The sequence below is a fragment of the Aedes albopictus genome, chromosome 2 (assembly GCF_035046485.1).
Source record: "Aedes albopictus strain Foshan chromosome 2, AalbF5, whole genome shotgun sequence".
NCBI lineage: Eukaryota > Metazoa > Arthropoda > Insecta > Diptera > Culicidae > Aedes > Aedes albopictus.
The window spans coordinates 298,979,551-298,995,731 of NC_085137.1; the positions used below are offsets into that span (position 1 = coordinate 298,979,551).

Here is a 16,181-nt window from a genome sequence, read left to right on the forward strand (position 1 = left end):
GCTAATCCTCAGTTACTCAGATTGGCGTCAAAGCGATTCATATTGTCGCTCTCGAGGTGTAAAATCCGTGGTAAAATCCAAGGTATTAGGGAAGATTCAAATATTACGTCCATCGTTTTTTGGGATTTCTAGACCCCCCCTCCCCCCTCTGTCCCGCTTATAGCGCTGTTTGCAGATCGGAAGGAATTTCTCGGCCTATCTTGATGCATGGGAAATTCCAAGGCCAAACATTTCAATAGGTCCTATCTGCATTTGAGAGGCTCTCTTTGTTCATTTTCTCTTTCAATTATTGCGCATTGCGCGGTTATAAGTGCGACGATGAAGTGCGGCATCTCAAATAAAAGTGCGATTTTGCGTCAGATCGTTCCGGTGTCTTCACCGCACTTATTCATTAGCTCGTGATGAATAAGTGCGGTGAAGACACCGGAACGAATGGATGCAATATCGCACTTTTATTTGAGATTCCGCACTTTGTCGCAGTCCAGTTAGCAATGCAATAAACTATATTGCCATGTAAATGGTACACTTTTCAATTATTTTTGCAGTATTGCTGGTTGCTTTCCAAGATGGATTTTTGATGCACTTCGCCTATCACACTATTTTTGTGCTCGGGCACGGTTGCCGACATCAATATCGAGAATTCCACGTTTCACAAACTTTTTCCATGAGAAGAAACACACAAACCTGCATAGCTGGCCGCCCGGCTACGACTCTCGGTGAGAAAAAAAGAGTGAAGGTCGATTCGGAGAGTTGATGATGGATGAGAATCAAAACAAAACCGAAGAAGAGTCAGGCGAATCACTCACCACGTGCTAATGTTTGACATTTCTCGACGTCAAAATGCTGTCAGACAGGCCGATTGCACTTATCGTCACACTTTTCAACCATCACACTTTCAAACTGTGCAGTCCAATTTGGTGTGAACTGTGCAATACAAATCAAAAGACGATTGTTTTGACCATCGTTCAATGCAAGGAGACAGTCATAATACAAATAAACAGCTGAGATATGAACGAAAGAAAGGGAAACCAAAGAGAGCCTCTCTTCTGCAGATAGGACCTTTAGACATGTTTGGCCTGTATTGAGATTTTAATCAGGATGTGTCGTCCCCCTCCGATGCAACGCTTGATGTTTTTCCGTGCATGTGGATGCCGTTGTTGGACCCCTCATCAAAGAAACGCACATTCATGAGAAACGCAAACTCCGCAGATGTCAAAACAAAACAAAATGACAACATTCCTGTTTTGTCATTTTCGCTGATGGCCATCGAGAGGAAAAAAGAGCAAAAAACTGTAAATGGTGGACTAGCACTGAAACTGCACCAAATTGTGCGCAAAAATAAAAAAAATCCCTTCGGTTGCATTCGAAAATCGTTTCGTTTTCCGGCGCGCGGCGTGCATCGGAAGTGTAATATAGGAAAGTTCGTCGCAGGGAATCGAGTGCGGGCACTTTTCGACGGAAAAACGGGTTTATTGACATTGGTAGTGAATCCCAGATTTTTTTTTGTTATGCGATCATGATCGTGTTGAATTGATTCCTGTGATGTGCGTGTAGTGAATTTAGGGTTCTTTTTCTGTATTGATTCAAATTGGGAACGAGCATTCTGAGCACCGATCTGTTGTTTCGGGAGAAGATCAGCGGAAGAGATATAAAGCGGAGGTACCAATGCAGATCTTTTAATAGAATGTCTCATCGTCGTGCCATTTGCTGTAGAGCGCAGCCCGAGCCAGCATCAAAGCAGAGACCTAGTGAAACAGTTGAAAACTGTCCAAGTATCGAATGTGTGTTTAGTGTTTATTTATCAACGGCATCATTTGAACATGTACATGTATCTACCAACAATCCTTTTGAAATTTATCATACTGCACATCACGAACTAATAGATTTTTTTTATGAAATTGGTCAAGATATTTTACCGGTATTCTTAGAGGAAATGTTAACCTAAATTCTGGAGGTACTTTAGAAAAAAACAATCTTAATACAGGCCAAACATGTCTGAAGGTCCTATCTGCAGAAGATTGGCTCTCTTTGGTTTCCCTCTCTTTCGTTAATATCTCAGTTGTTTATTTGTATTATGATTGTCTCCTTGCACTGAACGATGGTCAAAACAATCGTCTTTTGATTTGTACTGCAAAAATAGTTGAAAAGTGTACCATTACATTGCAATAATTGAAATAGTTCAAAACTCTGTAGAATGATTTTTGCTACACATTTTAGGAACTGATTCAGTAGAATTTTTACTAGTAATTTATCGAAAACGGGTAACTCCCCAGTTGTGAGTGTTTGAACTTATGAGCTTAAATTCTACCAACAAAATTCCATGGAATTCGTCCGGCAGCTCTGCAGACATTGCACCACCCAACTAACATTTTCGCTGTATAAGAGCTTGAACGAGCTTTCTTCCAAAAGCGTTTGCTCCATAAGCTTTTATGCAGCTACTTTTGTTAGTAGGGCAGGGCTTATGCTAGAAACTTTCTTTGGAGATTGCACAGAAGCGATCCCAATGATTGCGCCAGAAAATTAACTAGAAATGTCTAGAAAATTTCTGCTATCTTTTCATTATGAAATCTCTAAGAAGTTCTAATGCAATAACCACGCTATTTTTTCGTTTTACAGCAGAACTATCGAATCTTATTTGGGCTAAGCACACTGACCTGAAAAAAGAGTACTACCTACAGGCTTACGTATGTTCAATAAAAATTACAATTACAATTACAATTACTTATCACAAAAGTAAGCAACATTCCCATATAAATCTCTGGAGAAATTCATAGAGGAATCCATGGATACTCTGAAAGTATTCGAAAGAATCCCTATGAAACCTTTAAAAATGTCAGGTGTAACTTCTGGAGAAATCCGTGGAACATTACCCGAGGAATTAAAGTACGAAGCCGTACAAGAATTTCTGAAGGAATCTCGCAATTAATTTCTGAAGAAACCTCTAGCGATTCATGGAGGCAGACCAGCAGAAATGGATTGAGAAATTTAAGCACTTTCTAGAAGAATTTCTGCAGAAATTCCGGAACAAATCACACGAAAAAATCCTGAAGCAATTCTAAGATATATTTTTGTAGAAGTATCAAAAAGAAATCCTAGAGGAATCCCAAGAGAAAAGAAATACAAACTCTTTACATGCTTTATACGAAAATCTAAAAAGAAATCCTGGAGAAAGCTCCTGAGGGATTCCTGGATAAATTGTTTGAGTAGTCTTCTGGACATATGACTGAAGGCACCCATAGAGATTTTCAAAGAAATCCCTAGAGGGATCCCCGGTGGAATATCTGGAGGAATCCCAGCTGGGATTCCTGCGGAAATCCCAATAGGAAATTATCAAAGCATCCTTAGAGAAATCCCTCAATAAATTCTCAGGTAAATCCACGGAGTAATTCTAAGAGCAACTTTTGGAGAGATCCCTACAGAAATCTCTGGTTACATCTCTAAAGAAGTTGCAGTTGTATTGGAGGAATTCATGGAGAAACACCAAAAATTTCTGGAAGAATTGCTGCTTTTGTTTAGTGTGCCCAGTAAACCCATTTGATTTTGTTAAAAAAAACGGTTTGTAACGGAAACAAGTTACAGTTTCCCAGCAAAATCAAATGATTCTGTTGTACACATTCAACTAAGTCTATAGTGTGATTCTGTAATGTGCCATCACAAGTGCGCTATAGTGTGATGGCATTGTACGATAGTTAAACTTAACCTAAGGGGAGATGAAGAAATTGACCCTTAAACTTTTAAATTGTATACCATAAAATAATTACAGCCAAGTCGTATCAATAAAAACGATTGTTTTTAAGCTTGGAGTTGGGTTACAACACATTAATACCTGACTTATGGTAAAATTGTACATACAAGATAGTTTGTTTAAAGTTCGGACGTATGTATGTAGGGCAAAGTGCGCTGGATAGAGGGCCAGATCGGCTACCCACTACGTCCGACGTTAGATTTCACGTATGGATTTGGAGAAAAATCGATTTCGCGTGTTGGAATACTTCGGATTTCAACCGCGACGACAATATTTATACACGGTGTGCCAAAAACCGTTATTAACAAATAAAAAAGTCCACCCGGCATTCTAGTATCTCCTCTGAAAATTTGAAAATGTTTCATCGAGGGAAACTAAAGTTTTTGTGATTTGAAGATTTTGAGCCGTTTCTATAGGACATGCCCGAAACCGCTATTAACAAATGTACACCAAACTGACACCTGGTATTCGAAAGATATACGATAAGGTACCCCGGGGCAAGTGAGAATCGGGGGCAAGTGAGACCTATAGCTAGTATTATTATTATTATTTATTTTTAAGACTAACATTCTTCATGGAAAACATAGGTATCACACCTACGGATACTTTGAATACAAAAAATGTTATTGTTTCAACCATAAAGAGACCATATACGTTATTGTTGTTCATATGTAATTTTCAATTCACTAGGTGAGATTGGCGTGCTCTACTACATTCGTTGTTTAAAAAAAGATTTGTCATTATACAAATACTTTTTCGGTTTCAGCGATAGTATTTGGAGTTCTTGCAAATGATTTCAAGCGAAAAAGCTGTATTTTATTTTTATTTATTATCTTTAGTTTACTGATCTCACTTGCCCCAGTGCATTTCGCTATCTGGGGTAAGTGGGACCTATGAGAATAAACAAACACAATTTTATGGGTTCATCTCGCCTTGTCCAGCCTAAGATGAAATTAGCACGAAAGTCAATAAAAATTGACGCGTTAAGTAATCTACTGTTGAATTATATTTTATTACCTCTATTTAGATGATGAAATTCTTGTTAAAAATGGTAAAGCCTTGGGTAAAACAAAAAAAAAATCAAAAGCATGTATTTTTTATGTTTTTCTCTAAATATCTTCCATTATTTTTTCACTTAACGTTGCATAATGAATTCTTTTGAGCATTCAGGAACCGTCCATAAAAAATCAAAATAGGGAAATGAGCTTTTCAAAATTCATGATTTGAAAAAAAAACATTATTTAATGATCGTAAGATTATGTAAGGGAGAAGATATTACTGAAAATCTCGAAACCCTAGATTTACTTTTGGCGAGATTCATCAACTACACTGTAATGCATAATTGATCGGACAAACGCTGATTTTCATACAAAATGGCCAAGTTTGAGATGCTGTAACTATGGTTTGCTTTGATGGATTGAGCTCAATTTTTGACACGGAACTACAAATATGCTGAATTTTGTAAATCAAAGGGGTACCGCTGTCCGATCACTTTTGCAATATTTTCAACGCCTTGCCACGCCCAGACCTGTGAACGAAAACATTTTATACTTTGTATTCACAAAATTCAGCATATTTGTAGTTCCGTGTCAAAAATTGAGCTCAATCCACCAAAGCAAACCATAGTTACAGCATCTTAAACTTGGCCATTTTGTATGAAAATCAGCGTTTGTCCGATCAATTATGCACCACAGTGTATATCATGTAGAGACCAAGTTTCGAAATCTTTTGTCTCTTCACTTCACGGCACTTTTTGTATAAAAAATCAATTTATTTTGCATGAGCTGCTAGAGTTGATTCAAGTATTTTTTCCCCAGCGATTTTTTATGTGTTACGTAATTTATGCATGATACCATAAACCTCTTCTTATTTTAATCTCTAAAGATAGTCATTCATATAAGAGATTTATGATTTATATTACCTTATTTGTTTCAACTTATATTAAGCCCTTTGAACACAAACTCTGAATAGGTCCCACTTGCCCCGTGAAACGCAGTACATGAAGATCTGCTACACTTTTCATTATATGCATAATATATGAAATTTTAAAATTTTGAAACAGTTTTAATGCACGTTAATAAGTGCAAATATACCAATAACGTCTTTTGGGTTCATTGGAATTATTAAAAAAGTTGTGTTCTGAAATTTTTGGCATGACAAAACCAAATTAGCATTTTTTTAGGTCCCACTTGCCCCGGGGTACCTTATACAGGGGATAGACAAAATGATCGGGACAGGCAAAATTGACACTTTTCAAAAAATGTCCAATTAGCTGTAACTTTTCGAAAAGTGCATCGAATATTCTCAAATTTTCACTGTAAGTTGATCAACTAGTTGTGTATCAGTGGACAAAATTTGGAAAATTTCGGGCTATTTTGCACGAAGTTATAAGCATTTTAGATAAAAGGTACGATTATCCGATAGCCAACTTTAAGCTGTTATATTTCCGGATTCAATGAACCGAATGCAATGAAATTTTCTCCATTTACGACATATATAATGAGCTCTGAAAAACATTTGACTCAACTTGAAATTATTAACAAGATAAAAAGGTATAGCGATTTTATTAATTTTATGATTTTTGAGTAAATTGGTCTATTTTTAGTATGCATCCCATAACTTTTTCAATGAATTGCCGGCCTTATTAATACTTTCTTTTAAAACATATCTGTATTCAAGACAATTAGAGGGAATTTAAATGAACTAAAATAAGCATCTTGAATTTTGAAACGTTGTTGAAATTTAAGAAAATTTGGTGTTTTATTAGAAAAATAATGTAATCGCTATAATTTTCTTCCACGTTAAGAATTTTTGGTTAAGTCAAAAGTTTTTCAAAGCTCATTATATAAGTCAGAAATGGTCAAAATTTCATTACATTCGGTTCATTAAATCCGGATATATAACAGACAGCTTAAAGTTGGTTATCGGATAAATATACCTTTTTCTAGAATCTTTTTAACTTCTCTTTTTAACTTTTTTTTTCTCATCTCATAACGCGAACCACTGTTGCCTACTTCTCTGAAAATTTAACAACATTTCATTGAGAGGAATGTAAATTACCGTTATTCGAGAAGCTAATTATTATTCTACCTGCTACTCGAATACAAATAAAAATGTGACACGCCGTGAGCGTTGATTACATAAACTTTCTATAGAAAAGTCTTATAAGAGTTTGGCATCCGTTATTTAAGCACGTGATGTGTTGATATCTTACCTGTGAACTTGAAAACGTTTCACGGTGAAACGAGAGTAAAAGTGAATTCACAGCCAGTATTCTTAGGAGGCTTTGTAAATCTTTGGTATAATGTTTCAGATATTGAAGATCTTAAAGTAAACCTATATGGTAATCGTTTTCCTAGCAAGCTTTTATACGTCATGCTACCAACCAACGTGTTTTCCGTGAATTTGGAAAAAAAAAATGATTTGAATGATCATCACTAACAACAATTTTAAGCTGTGATTCCAATTTCATTGGGAATATGCAAACTATCACTTTGTCTATAAACATGTTAAAAACACCTCCTACAGAGACGAACCAGCCTAGGGCTGAAGGACTATTAAATAAAGACAAATCAATCAATTAAAAACACCTATTTAGTTTTGTAACAGTATCGTAGAAAATGGGATATATAAACAAAGTTTTAGATGAGTTACAAAATATATATTCATTGCGAGAAATGACTAACATGTGAAATTGAAATAATATTCTATGAAGTTACTACATTTTCAATATACTTTATCATATCTTATATTCTCAAACCACTGTAATTTGCGATCGTTTCAATGAAATGTTGTGAAATTTTCAAATAGAAGGTATTTGAAAGTTGTATCTTTGGAATGGTGTTTGTGAAACTTAATAATATTTGTTTATGATTTGAAGAGCCAATGAAACACTATGTCAATATTGCCATATATGAGCTTTTTTTTATCTTTATTAAAGAGACTTTCAGCCCTCGGCTGGTTCGGCTCTAGAGATATATGAGCTAATTCTATGAAAATAGAGGAAAATCTTCAAACAGTAAAAACTTTTGATTCCATCCGACGAAACATTTTCAAATTTTCTGAGGTGATGCTAAAATAGTATATCTTTCAAATGTGTTTGTTTTTATTTGTTAATAGCGGTTTCAGGCACACCGTGCGCGCATATTTACTCAAATAAGAAAATCCTATAGAAATGGCTCAAAATCTTCAAATCACAAAAACTTTAGTTTCCCTCGATGAAACATATTCAAATTTTCAGTGGAGATACTAGAATAGTATATCTTTCGAATGCCGGGTGCCATTTGGGTGGACATTTTTATTTGTTAATAACGGTTTTTGGCACAACGTGTATATTTTAAATTGTCGATTCTTTTTTTTTGTACGAGTGATGCGTACCGTGCAAAAAAAATTTTGGTTCAAAAATCGAAAAACCGTGCAACAAAGTAACATGATTTTTCGAAAAATCAACAAAAATAAGAGTTTGATAAAAAAAATGTATGGATTTTTTTACACGGCCGTGCAAAAAAAAATCCCTTCAATTTGAGAATCTTGTGTACTTGCAAGGTATGCCATTTGAACATTGAAATTACAAAAGTTGCTTTTCTAATCTTTAAATAATGCTTCTATGCAAAGAAAAATCGGTGGAACCCTTACCAGTTTGCTTTCCGCTGTTATCTTGGCCACTTTCCTGTGTTACGCTACCATTCACTTAGCTCAATAAGCATCATATGGCGGGAGATCAGCGAGAAGCAAGTTTATTATATTTATAGCCGGCAGCACGAGAGAATGCTGAAATATTTGGGCTAACTAGTGAGACGGTACTTCAGAAACTGTTGGGGGGGAAGAAATCAATTCATCGATCGGAAGATATTGTTGATCATTAAAAATCAGTGAAGATGCAGATGCTATGATGCAAGCTCAGTGACTGTGCAACCAAATCCCCATGGTAGTTCGTTGGAAGCGTGTTAAACAGTGTTGATCTGATTTGCTTTCTTTATTTTCCTGATTTGTACGTGATTGCAGAATCATCCACAATGAGTCGTATCATATTATCTGTGGTTTGGTGAAAGCAAACTAGATGAGAGCGAAATGATAAGCGAAGAAGTTACTAATTGATAAAACACCTTCAACGAACGACGACAATCTACAATGGCACCTGTTTACACCCAGAACGAAGCTCTCAATGCACTCTTTGAGCAGATCATGAATGTGCACTGGAATTTCCTAGAAACGGACGAGTCAATGCAGAAGATTAAGCTTAGGCAAGATTTGGAAGGTGAGTGGAAAACTGAATCAATTATTTACCTATCAACAAATTGAGTCAATAATTATCATCTTGTTAAAAAAAATGGTTAATGTCCGAAGATATCACACCGCTGTGAAATATCGCTAATTAAACCAGTCGGTAGGATCTATCCTACCTCTCAAAGTGGTTTGACCACATCGTTTTTTTTTTCAGCTCAGCAAAATATGAATAAATCAGTGTTGTGAGTCGCGAAGGCGAAGGTATCGCTCAACTGTAATGGAAATCATCCTTAATTTATGTCACATCATATTGTCGATTCTTTTCAAAATTTACAAATAATGCCTTGACGATTGGGCAGAATTATTTCTAGAAATGAGTTTCTCCTTTATTCTATCTATACGATCCTGTTAGTGTAAAAAGCAATTTATATCTTCTACGTTCTTGAGATATACAGTATATGGTTCACACATTGCCCCTTGCGCGATAATGACGACGATGACTCACATGACGGCGGTAGAAAGGACAGTCGTAACAAAGAGAGTAGCAAATGTACAATACATATTGTCGTAATCACATTTAAGTAGAAGTTGTTTTGCGTGCCTGCCGGGTGAAGTAAAAACCCGGCTAGGCAGTAGCAATGCGTTTTAGAGAGACACGAAACATGATCTAATTTTTGATGTCTGACCGACGTTGTTGAAAATATTTGTAGGCATACCTGTATCATCCGTAGTAGTGCTCGCTTATGCAATGTGTGGAAGCGTCAGTCATACAATCGCCATCTGTTGCGTTCTGTATTTGCTTTGCCGTTAGCACTACCATAACAAACATGCACTGACTAATTGGTGGTAACGGAATCGAACGTGGTCAATCAATGCCAAACAAGCTCGTTTTCGCCATTCTTTCTACACATTGAGGTAGTCCACTTTGCATGCTCGTGCTGTTTCTTATGGCTCTGTAATGTAGCAAATACAAATCATATTGAATTATTCAATAAGACCTATTTTACTTAGAGAAATACTTGCTCTCATATTCTCTTAAAATTGTTGTGAATTTTATTTGAAATAGAGTGTCTGCTACCTTGAAATTCTGGAATTGTCAGAGAATTCTGGAGTCAACCAAGAGTTTACGTTGGTGTCTAAAAAATAAAGAATGGCAAAATACAGTGGTAGACATTCGTTTAGACGAGACCTAAAATGTCAAAAAGTGTCAGAAAACTCATATAAAAGATTTTATGGTGAAACTTCTTTATAGCAGTAATAGCCCGGGTAGAGCGAAATGGCAAATGAAGGGCAAATTTTACCATTAAAATAGAATGCTTGAATGGCAAAATTTGCTATAAGTGTAACGACAAGTCCCGTCGTTCTGGTACCACTGCAACGAACTATCAATCCCACTTTCCATCCGTACACGACTCACATTTGTCAAACCAAATGACTGGCACAATAGGTAGGCAATGATATAATGTGCATATAGCGGAGCGAGTCGAGTTATTATGTGAGTCAGAAATTTATTGACAAAATAGTGCATTCGGTTAAATGTTTCTTTATAATTGATTTGTTCTTATATCTACTATTTACAGTGCCTTAAATCTATAGTTTAATCTTAAATCTATCATGCAATTATGCCTAAATTTGTTATCTAAAAACTAGTAAGTACGGTCAATGAAATTGTAAACGTAACCTAAAGAGTGAAATTGTAATTACAGAATTAAATCAATATTCAGTGGAGCTGTAGATACGATCTATCCTGAATTTCAGTTCAGTACACCAAATTTGTAAGTTTACGATCTAATCTTAAAATGAATTTGATAAAATAAAAATCTATTTTTTAGCTTGAAGCGCACAAATCAAACAAATCGTGTAGCTAGGGTAAGTGTGCCCATCGTTGTGGTATTTAGGTAAATTCATTTAAAAAACAATGATCGTACCATCTAATGACGGGTTTCAAAACGTTAGTCGGCAGTTTTCTATCCAAATTTGCTTGGAAAAATATAAAAACTATCGTTTTTCTCTGTTTTCGATCATAACTCGCTTGCCACAACAATAGGCACACTGTTCCTATTATGGAGGTAAAATTTAATTTTGGTTCCTATTGTTGCGGTATTCCATTGAAATCATATGGGATACCGCAACAATAGGAACACTACCGCAACAATAGGAACACAGCAGCAAAAATATTAAGGAAAATATTTTTTTTAAATAGGTTTTTGGGTAAATCTTAAGCACACAAATGTTGCAATCTCATAATTTAAGCATAATACATCTATTAAAAATGCCTTTTGGTAACATTTCAGTCGCAAAAGTGCTCAATTGCTATTACCGCAACAATAGGTACTACCACAACGAAGGGAACAATTACCCTATTGAGAGTTGGTGATTTCTGACCCCACAAAATCTTCAAGAAATTTGTACGAGGGAGAAATATGGATGGACATCACAATGCCACTGGGTTTAACTGCAAGAAGTGCCAACGACCCGATTCGGCGGATGAGCAGATGGTCGCTTGTGATTCGTGTCAGGATTGGGAGCACTTTACCTGCGCTGGGGTAGATGTGAGCATTAAGGACCAGCCGTATGTGTGCAGTGAATGCAAGCTCAAGAAAACCGGAGCCAAGCCGAAGGAATCGTTGAGACCACCGGACAAGCAGGATAAGAAGTCATCGAGAGCTTCGTCGAAGAAGGCAAACTCGAAAAACAACCCTGCTCCTTCGAGTGTCAGTTCCGCAACTCGAATGGCTATGCTGCAGGCGCAGCTGAAAATGATTGAGGATCAGGAGTTGCAGCAGGCTCGTGATTTAGAGGCGGAAGAAGAGCTAAAAAAGCGCGAAATGGAGGAAGCTCAACGTCAGCTGGAGGAAAAAAGGAAGCTACAGGAAGAGGAAAACCGCCTACGTGAGTTGAAACTACGTGAGGAAAAGGAGATTCTCGAAAAGCGGAAAATCATGAGGCAGCAATCCGCTGAGAAGAAAAGTGCGCTTTTAAAGCAGATGTCCGAATTCGGCAGCAAGTCCGGTTCAAACGTAGATTCGAACGAGAAGGTGTCATCGTGGCTGGCAAAACAAGAGGATCTACCGCCACTTCCGGCGGAGCCACTTGTACACACCAACAAGCCATTCCCCGCGTTGGCACAAACTGCAGCCATCACATCAACGCACGTTCTACCGCAATTTCCATCCAGTTCGGCGGCGCCTGGTCAGGGACCAGGACCTAGTTCCCTTGCGGCTCCGCTCATGTCAACTACTGTTCCGCCTACCTTCCAATCAAACGTGCCGACGTTGTGCACACCGTATGGCGCGAACAATGTAGCGCCGCCGCAGCATATGCCCGTTACAGTGGCGACTGAAAATCTACCGATGCATAGCAGCATTCCACCACACGTTCCATCTGCTGCACCAGCTTCAGTGCCGAATCCACAACCATACCCGTCGGTGTTCGCTGCATCTGGTGGCGAAGTTGGTCAATCGCACCTTTACTCGTGTGGCAATCTGGCGCCACCCGAGGTCCCAGCAACTCTAAACACCAACCAGCTAGCAGCGCGACAAGTTCTGGGGAAGGAGCTGCCAAAGTTCAGTGGTCGTCCGGAGGACTGGCCACTCTTCATAACGAGCTTCGAACAATCTACGATAGCATGCGGCTATACAAACGTCGAAAATTTGATCCGCCTCAAGAAATGTCTTGATGGTAACGCGTTGGAGTCCGTGTGTAGCAAGCTGCTCCTCCCGTCCAGCGTGCCGCATGTGATTCAAACACTTCGCACTCTCTACGGACGACCCGAACTGCTGATTCGTTCGTTATTGGAAAAAATCCATCACGCTCCGACGCCTAGATATGACCGTTTGGAAACCGTGATTGAATTCGGAATAGCAGTTCAGACTCTGGTTGACCATCTAGTCGCGGCGGGCCAGAATGTCCACCTCTCTAATCCCGCACTCATGCAAGAGCTGGTGGAAAAACTGCCGGGGACGATGAGAATGGAGTGGGCTGTTTATAAGTCTCGGCTTCCGGTAGCTACGTTGCAGACTTTTGGAGAGTTCATGTCTGGGCTGGTGGCAACGGCGAGTCAGGTCTCGTTCGAGCTTCCCACACTTGATCGGTCCGCAAGAAGCGACAGGGCTAAAGTGAAAAGTAAAGGCGTCGTTCAAACCCATTCGGCAGGTTCTGCTTCAACTCCATCTACTTCGATGGTAAAGACTGGAAGGCTGGTGAAACCATGTCCGTGCTGTAGTCGAGAAGGCCATAGACTAGCGGAATGCGATCGCTTCAAGCTCCTGAAGACAGACGACCGTTGGAAACTGGCAGAACAGAAGAGTCTTTGCCGTACTTGCCTCAATAACCACGGAAAGTGGCCCTGTCGGTCATGGAAAGGTTGTGAAATAGAAGGCTGTCGGCACAAACATCACACACTGCTCCATGGGGCGCCGTCAAATTCTCAGTCTACCGGAATGACAGCCAGCCACTTATCTACGGATCAGTTCTGTATGTTCAGAATCGTTCCAGTGGTGTTGCATACAAAAGGACGAAAGCTGTTCATCTTTGCCTTCATCGATGAAGGATCGTCGGAAACTCTCATCGAAGAAACAGTGGCTAAACAGATAGACGCAACAGGGCCAACCGAACCACTGACTTTACACTGGACCGGAAGTGTCTCCCGAGAAGAATCGAACTCGCAGCGAATACAGTTGAAGATTACTGCAAAGAGCGGCGGGGCTCGTCATGACCTTCGTCATGTACGTACCGTGAGCTGCCTAGTGCTTCCGTCACAAACACTACGTTATGAGGAAATGGCTCAACGTTTCCCTCACCTACGAGGACTCCCAATCGAAGACTACACGAATGTGCAACCCAAATTGCTGATCGGACTCAACAATCTCGGCCTATGCGTCCCGAGGAAATTGCGGGAAGGAAGACCTCATGAACCGGTGGCCGTTAAGTGTCATCTTGGATGGAGTGTCTACGGTGGCGTTTCTTCTAGTGCGATTCGAAGCGTTGCTGTTAACTTTCACGCTGCCACTGCATCGGATCCTGATAAGCTTCTCAATGAACAACTTCGAGATTACTTTGCAATCGAAAGCAGCATGGTATCGCCTGGCTTCCAAACAGATTCGGAGGAGGACAAACGTGCGAGAGCTCTTTTGGAATCCACAACCCGGCGGATCGGAAACTGTTTTAAAACCGGACTACTCTGGAGGACAGACGCGGTGGATTTCCCCAACAGTTACGGCATGGCGCTACGCCGGCTTCAATCTCTGGAACGGAAGTTTCGTCAGCATCCAGATCTCGGAGACAGGGTTGCTCAGCAGATACGTGATTACGAGCAAAAAGGGTATGCACGGCAAGCTACAGAAGAAGACCTGGCGTACAACGACAACAGTCGAACGTGGTATCTTCCCTTAGGAATTGTGGTCAACCCTAAAAAACCCAACAAGCTTCGATTGATATGGGACGCAGCGGCGAAGGTTGGCGACGTGTCTTTCAACTCGAAACTCCTGAAAGGGCCGGATCTATTGACCCCGCTCCCGGCTGTACTCTCTCGGTTCCGCCAATTTCCGGTTGCGGTTGCAGGGGATATCAAAGAGATGTTCCACCAGATCAAAATACGGAAACAAGATCAACAATCTCAACGCTTCCTCTGGCGGGAACATCCATCTGAGCAACCTAGGATCTACATTATGGAAGTTGCAACATTTGGCTCAACGTGCTCCCCAGCATCGGCGCAGTTCGTGAAGAACCTCAACGCTGCAGAGTACGCCGACCAATATCCTCGGGCTGTAGTTGCTATCCACGACAACCACTATGTGGATGATTACTTGGACAGTTTTCAGACGATCGAGGAAGCGGTCCAAGTAGTTGGGGAAGTGAAACACGTCCATGCGATGGGCGGATTTGAAATTCATAATATGCTTTCGAACTCTGTGGAGGTACTTCGAAGGATTGAAGAGCTTCCTGGCGAAAACTCCAAGGACTTATCGTTGATGCGTGGGGAAACTACTGAATCGGTACTCGGAATGCGCTGGGTACCAACGGAGGACGCATTTACCTACACGTTTGCCCTTCGAGCCGATCTACAAGCGGTGTTGGAGGACGATCATGTGCCGACAAAGCGGGAACTCCTGAAAGTAGTGATGAGTTTGTTCGATCCACTTGGCTGTATCTCTTTCTTCTTGGTACACGGGAAGATCCTCATCCAGGATAGCTGGATTTCGAAGATTGACTGGGACGATCCAATATCCGATAGCTGCTTGGTGCGATGGAAACAGTGGACTGCGCTCTTCGATCAACTGCCGTCGCTCAGGATTCCTCGGTGCTACTTTCGGGCACCCTATCCGAATAATTTCGATAAACTACAGCTGCACGTCTTCGTAGATGCCAGTGAGTCTGCGTATTCGTGCGTGGCGTACTTCCGTCTTCCAGTCGGAGAGCAGATTCAAGTGGCTATGGTTGCCGCCAAGACAAAGGTGGCCCCTATCAATACTATCTCCATTCCGCGTTTAGAGCTGAAAGCTGCCGTTCTCGGAACTCGCCTGTTGGAATCTGTAAAACAGTACCATACCATTCCGATTGAGGATTCTTTCCTATGGAGTGATTCCAAAACGGTGCTGGCGTGGATTCAATCGGAACACCGTCGCTATCACAAGTTTGTTGCAGTGCGCGTCGGAGAAATTCTGCTTTCTACGGATGCGAAGAACTGGCGATGGGTACCCTCGAAAACTAATCCAGCGGACGAGGCCACTAAATGGAAAACTGGACCGAATCTCAGCACAGACGGCCCGTGGTTTCGTGGTCCAAACTTCTTGAGGCAACACGAAACCTCTTGGCCAGCACAGCTACAAACCTTCACCACTCAAGAAGAAATACGCTCTGTGCATCTGCACCGGATTCAATGTTCTATCGTAGATCCTGCACGATTCAGCAAGTGGACGAAAATGCAGCGTACGGTCGCGTTTGTGTTGCGGTACGTTGACAATCTAAAACGGAAGGTCGATGGTCGCCAACTAGCCAACGGAATACTTAACCAAGAGGAGCTGGCGAAAGCAGAGCAGTTTCTTTGGAAAACCGCACAAGCAGAAGCCTTTCCAGAGGAAATAACAGTGCTCAAACGAACCCAAGGATCTCCAGAATCACGACACTGTATAGTATCGAAATCAAGCCGCATCTACAAGCGATGGCCCTTCCTGGACGAAGATGGTATTCTCCGTATGCGAGGTAGAAT

At 40.3% G+C, this 16,181-nt stretch overlaps 1 protein-coding gene across 2 annotated transcripts in view; it reads left to right on the top strand.

Moving 5' to 3' along the window:
- Positions 1-1,245: 1,245 nt before the first annotated feature.
- LOC109430606 (protein tamozhennic-like) overlaps positions 1,246-16,181 on the top strand; it is a 36,087-nt gene continuing 21,151 nt past the window's right edge. Inside the window, exons 1-2 of one of the 2 annotated variants that reach the window (XM_062852142.1) lie at positions 1,246-1,659; positions 8,750-9,002. In XM_062852142.1, the coding sequence (XP_062708126.1) occupies positions 8,876-9,002 (127 nt within the window). In that variant the 5' untranslated portion in view covers positions 1,246-1,659; positions 8,750-8,875. Of the gene's footprint in view, positions 1,660-8,371; positions 8,673-8,749; positions 9,003-16,181 lie in introns of those variants that run through there. The other variant, XM_062852143.1, reaches the window with a different exon arrangement.